The 6,000-nt window shown below is 36.7% G+C and overlaps 1 protein-coding gene across 2 annotated transcripts in view; it reads left to right on the forward strand.

Moving 5' to 3' along the window:
• Window positions 1-6,000, forward strand: part of PIGN (phosphatidylinositol glycan anchor biosynthesis class N) — a 99,972-nt gene that overhangs the window by 64,874 nt on the left and 29,098 nt on the right. For both annotated transcript variants that reach the window (XM_005423850.3, XM_031059293.1), the window contains exons 15-19: window positions 680-816; window positions 1,786-1,885; window positions 1,998-2,090; window positions 3,431-3,522; window positions 5,189-5,300. In XM_005423850.3, the coding sequence (XP_005423907.1) occupies window positions 680-816; window positions 1,786-1,885; window positions 1,998-2,090; window positions 3,431-3,522; window positions 5,189-5,300 (534 nt within the window). The remainder of the gene's footprint in view (window positions 1-679; window positions 817-1,785; window positions 1,886-1,997; window positions 2,091-3,430; window positions 3,523-5,188; window positions 5,301-6,000) is intronic.

Here is a 6,000-nt window from a genome sequence, read left to right on the forward strand (position 1 = left end):
CTACCTTTTAGGGCTGTACAGCACTAGTCCTCTGTTGTATTTTGAAATTGAGGGTTCTTTGAGGAAGGAAGTTTTTCCTGTGGAAGGTTGGTCACAAGCCTCCTTTTGTAGCTGTTCCTAGATGCTGAATAGTAGTGGGGTTTTTTTCTGGTGGGAGTTAATGCTTAACATTTTAATTTACTTAGTTTTCTTACAAATGTCTCAAGCAGGAGGAGGAAATGTGCTGATGGAATTTTCATTAAATGCTTTGACTGTAAGGCTATGAACTTGAACTCGATGGGTTATATTCCAAGTCTGTTTCTAGAATCTAAATTTGAGATTTCTTTTTCCTAAACCCCTTAGCATCTCTGGCTTCAGATGGATTCCAAGTATCCATTGAACATAAATGACATTGCATGTTTTGGGCTTCCAGATGGTACAAGTATGTCTTTGCCTTGCAGATTTTACTCCAGGACCTTATGAATAGACACATTTAGAATTAGATCTTCAGATCCTGCTGTTGTTTTTTTTAATCTGGCTGATGACTTTGTCTAGAGTTGTGTAGAGACACATGGCAGCTTGCGCGGCTGTGTTAAAATAACATTTGTTTTACTGTGTAACTAACAAATGGAAAATAGAGTGTAGTTTAAAGCATTTTATTGCTGTTAAAAGAATGTTTGTCCAAACTTTTGTATTTCAGAAATCTACTGTTCTCTTCTATGGTTTTGCCTCTGCTGGAATGATAATAACTTTTTTCCTGTTGATTCAAACATGTCCTTGGACATACTATATATACTGTCTCTTGCCAGTGCCGGTTTGGTATGCAGTTGTGAAAGAGTAAGTAAAGAATGCAATTTATTACTGCTGCTTTATAAGACCAAGTCTGGACTTCCTTTTTGTAGAGAATTAACTTTTTTCCCATAAATTTGAGCGAAAACTTCATTAAGTGTTTTCTGAGACATTCCAAAGGACTCTGGTTTATATTTCACTTGACATAATGAGTAGTGTCCAAACTGACTGATACAGTTGCCAATTCAAGAAGATATCTTTTCTATTAGCAAAAATAAATTAAGCTATTTCCATAAAAACATAACTTTAGTACTGTTGCAAAAGAGTGCTAAAATCTTTGCAAATACCTGTAGCAGCTGCCTTATTTTGCAAAATGATCCTGCAAAGTGTCAAGTCTGTGGAACACCAGCTACTTTTGAAAAACACATGCTAGTCATGTTGATGAATGTGCTCCCATATTGGAATATATTTGTCTTGTTTGGGTTTCCTTTTACTCCAGGCCCAAAAATGCTTGTTATCTTTTGAATCCTTTTACTTTCTTGATCTTCTGGCAATTTGTAGATACCAACTCAGTATTATTCAGAGAAAATGAGACCAACTGCAGTTAGATAATGAGCTGTCTCATAAAGCACAGGAAAAGCTAACAAGGAAGGTTTTTCTCTCTCTAAAGCTTCTGAATGTTTCATCAGTTATGACAGACATTAAGCACAACATAACAAAAAATATTCACATACTCAGAGTCAATTTGGGTAGTGAATAATCTGAAACTTGTCCAAACAATGGCAAAGATGTGCCAAATATGGGAGGAAAAAAGCTGCAGGATTTTGTTGTAGATTTTCCATCAAGTAAAACTGGGCAGAAGGAGCATCTGGCCATCAACCATGGGGTCTAGGCAGGACCAGCAATACCTCTAATGTTTTTTGTGCTCTGACCCCATCCTTGCCCTGAAAAGATATGATGCTATGTTATTTCTGTTTTTTTTTAATGAATTTTATCTTGTTTTATCATTTTGAACAGAATTCCTGTCATTCAAGACCTTGCCACAAATGTTTTGTCACTTCATATTGGTCAGTCTGCAGGATTCCTCTTGGTTTGTATACTGGGAATTGAAATACTGGTAAGTATTTTATCCTTATATATCAAAGGGTATCTCATTTCTTGTATTCTACCTCTTCGAGGAATTAATGTGTTTGATTTTCAGTCCTCTCTTGGATTTTTTTTTTAATTAGGTCTTCAGCTTTTTCTACCGCTCTGCACTTACTGTTGGCCTCCTTGTCTTTGCTGGCTGGCCAGTGATCACACAGCTGTGGATTCAAGCTAAGGTATTGTATTGCTTTGGTCAACAGCTGGATTGCATCTCAGGATGTTGGGAGTGCTTTGGAATGCTGCTTTAGATTCTTATTCAGTTATGCTCTTTTTCTGATCTCTGTCATAAGCTGCATATAGCAAAGCAAGGGAATTTAATATGATCTGGATAGATCTGTTATACAGCAGAAGTAATAAGAGTTGCTTAAGAGTTTTGAGGTATCTGTGGGTTAGCTATCAGTTTTCTGTTGTTGATGACTAAAAAATGCTTGACTCAATCATATGAAATGCACATCATTTATCAAACTGTTGCAGTGACTATGGTGTTTACATGTATGATTGGTGAAAGTGTCACCCTTTAACCAATATGATTGTTTATTAGAAAAAATGTTGTAGATAATGGAAAGGCAATTGTCAACTCATTATTGTCTGCAATCAGCTGGGGCACACTGTTCCTCAGAGGCAGCTTTCTGTATTGTTTTTCCTAGGGAAAAAACTCCACTTTCATCAAGTGGCATGATATTAAATTTAAGAGATGTTTCTTCCATTAATTGATTCCAACATCTCTTATTTCAGGGGATACCTAAAACCTGAGGTTCTGGGATAGAGAAAAGGAGTCAAATTGCTAAGATTGATGTCCAAGAACTGCCAAGATAGAGGCTTCTATTTGTTTAATTTACAATTTTTTGTTCTAGTTGAATAATCAAGTAACTTGTCTTAAAGGTGGACATGCACAGATGATACTTTGTAGTGTGAAATTTCCTTTCAGGATTATGAATTTTTTCTTGAGCTTGAAAAATTTAAATGACACAGCTCTTAATGTTTTTAGTTACATAAAACACCTGGCATAGGTTGGTTTTTTTCATCCTAGCAAAGAGTTTCAGGAACTACTTAGATGATTATGATGGCTAAATCAACTGGCACATAGATGCAAAGACTGGATAATGTTAGCAAAATTCTCAGAGTGTTCTCTCTTAATGCTGATTAATTAACTGTTGTGTCCTTCTGAGGATATTAGTTTTATGCCTTCCTTCTAGAAGGCCAATTGTCAGATTTCTGGTGCCTGCAATGTGTGAAGGCCACACTTGGAGAAAGTGCTTATAAGTGTAAACTTGGCTTTAATTATCATTGTCTTTGATGGGATTTTGACAGCTATATAAATGAAATTCTTTTCTTTATAAATTGAAGTTCTGTAATACTGATGACCCCATGGCCTTTTTTTTTTTTAAGCTAATTTTACTCCTTGGTGATGCCGGGTCTTTGCTTATGGGAGATGCTAGTAGCTGTTAGTAGTTCACTGGAATATTTCTTTATGAGTAGACAATTGTCTGTCCACATGACCTCCTTCTTCTTCTAGACAAAAGCATTGATCTGGACTCTCCTGTGTGTGCTGCTGGCAATATTTCCATTAATGCCTGTTGTAGGAAGAGAACCAAACATTCCTCTGGTGTAAGAATCTCATCTTGTTCTTTAAATTTTTTATTCCCTCTTTGATTCAAAATTTAGGCTGCCTTTTGGTATTTGTGAAGAATTGCATTAGTGAAAGCTGGCTGAGACAGGAGTTGAAATTCAGAGTTTAAATAACATGATTATAGAGACCTCAGTTATTCACTAATGAGAATGAGAATAGACTTTTAATTATTTTGCCACATCCATTTGGTCTTTGTGTTATTCTGTAATTTCTTGTCAAGGGAAACACTCCTCACAATACAGAAATGTGCACATAAATAAAGGGGATCATTAAAGGAGAAGCTTCAGTGGGGTGTAAATATGGTCAACAGCACTATCATACATGAATAAGAATTTAGTCAAAAGCAATATACTTTTTACAGCATCTTTCAGAATTTGTCCACTCAATTTTGAATAATCTGTCTTTGAATAGCACTCTGTACCTAATGAGATATTCAGGGAAATAAAACAAACAGGGTAGGCAGAGCTCTCTTCTTCCTCTGTGTTTCCTGTGTCTTTTCTTTTTCCACTTCTGCTTCTGTATCCTGAGTCTTCTTTTCTGGTATTGCTTGTCTGATTTTCTATAGTTGTTGCTTTTTATTGTTTTTCTAGTACATCTTTATCTGTCCCTCTCCTCTTTTGAGCCACTCTTTGGTCATAGGAGCATTCTCTCATATCTGGATGCAATCCAGGTGGTTGGCCTGAAGGGTTAGGCTTGTGGTCTCTTTGTAGTTACAGCAGAAAAAGTTAATTTACCCTAGGGTGCAATGGTTCCTGCTGGCTGGTAGAAGATGTCATGCCTCAGCAGAGCCAGGATGCCTGGTCCTCAGTGAAATATGGGATTTGAGCAGCAATATATGATCGCAGGTAGAATTATGAGCCCAGATATTTCCAAGAATATTGACATTCTCCCTCAATATTTTCTACTGTGTTTTAAATCTGTCTTTGAAAACCCTTCTTGGTCTCATTCCTTGGGCATGTTAGAAATATTCAGCACAGATTTGCCTTGACTGTGTTACAGCCTCTCAGCTGTATATACATATATATGTATTTCTGCTGGTTCAAACTGAGGTTTTTTTATTCTTTAGAACATACGTGCGCAGCTTAGTAATCAAAATGGAATTAAATTACCTACAGATCTGCCTCTTTATATTCACCTTGCCCAGGCTGTACATCTTTCTATTTATTCTTCTGATGAAACATTGTACCTTTGAAACACTGTTTGTCTGAAACTTTTCAAGGGAGTTTTGAAGCTGGAAAGGTTTGAAGCAGCAATTAAAAATATATGTGACACTTCAGGATGTTGCAGATAAGTTGATGCTGGGGGAGAAGATACAAGAGGGAGAAATCAGAAAGCCAGTGAGAAATAGGTGTTTCTGTTCTTGGGCAGTGGTACTGTCAGGGCTTTTCAGTACATTAATGAAATTTGTATGGTAGGAGCAGGGGGCTCCTGAGTCAGCTCAGTCATAAAAAGGAAACATGGGGGTTAAAGTAGGGCTAGGTAATCCAAGAGTCCTGAATATTCTGGATAGATTAGGAAACCCAAAGCGCTCCTAGGGTTGAATCTGGTGTGGGATGTCAAGTGCAACAAGACAGTGTACAGTAGCAAAAGAAATTTTTGATGATGTTTTCTGAGATTTTATTGTTCTTTTGTTTGTTTTTGCAGAATAGCAGCTGGTTTGCTGACCATCTTGATATCTTTCTTCTCGTTGACATCTCTTTGCAAAAGTGAAAATAAGTACAGAGATAATGAAGATCTGAAAGTATATTTTTATCAGGTCAGTTGTTTCTTTTGAATAACTCTGAATGTTAGAGGGTTTTTATGTGCAAATTTTTACTTACCTTCTAAGAACACATTTCTACCAAGGCCACATTTTTCAAGAAAAAAAAGATTGTTCCTAAGAGTTTTCTCCTTGGCTATTTCAAGAGGACCATGTGCACATATTTAAATATCATCATGCTGTGTTCCCAAAAGCCCATCCTGTGCATAATTATGTTGCTTGATATATCAATGTGCATATAGATTTTGATGCTCTGCTTGGAGAGTTTGTCCTGCCTTTTGTCTGTGTATATCTCTTCCAGTGACCTTTGCAGTAATTGCATGTGCACACTTGGGCTTGATGGTTTGGGGGGCTGACCTAGTTCTAGTTTCTGGCTGTTGAAGAACAATGTGAGACTGATAGAGAGCTGGTTTTCTGTTGGTTAAGTCTTCTTTCAGGTGAATTATATCTTTGTGAAAGAGGTAGATTTTTTACATGCTTGGAGCTAATTAAGTTCTAGAGAGCTTTAAGATTCTAATAATACATGTCTGCTGTCCTCTTTCTTTTTTTTTCCCCTCAACCTATTACAAGATAATAGTTTTATTTCAGGACCAGCCTTATCTATTATGATTTAGTGTGTGCTGGAGTTTCTTGCAGAGCAAAGCAACGCACTCATTATATCAGTGATTTAGGTATGGAGCTCAAATTGGTTGAAAGG

This window comes from Geospiza fortis, unplaced genomic scaffold (assembly GCF_000277835.1).
Source record: "Geospiza fortis unplaced genomic scaffold, GeoFor_1.0 scaffold58, whole genome shotgun sequence".
NCBI classification, from domain to species: domain Eukaryota; kingdom Metazoa; phylum Chordata; class Aves; order Passeriformes; family Thraupidae; genus Geospiza; species Geospiza fortis.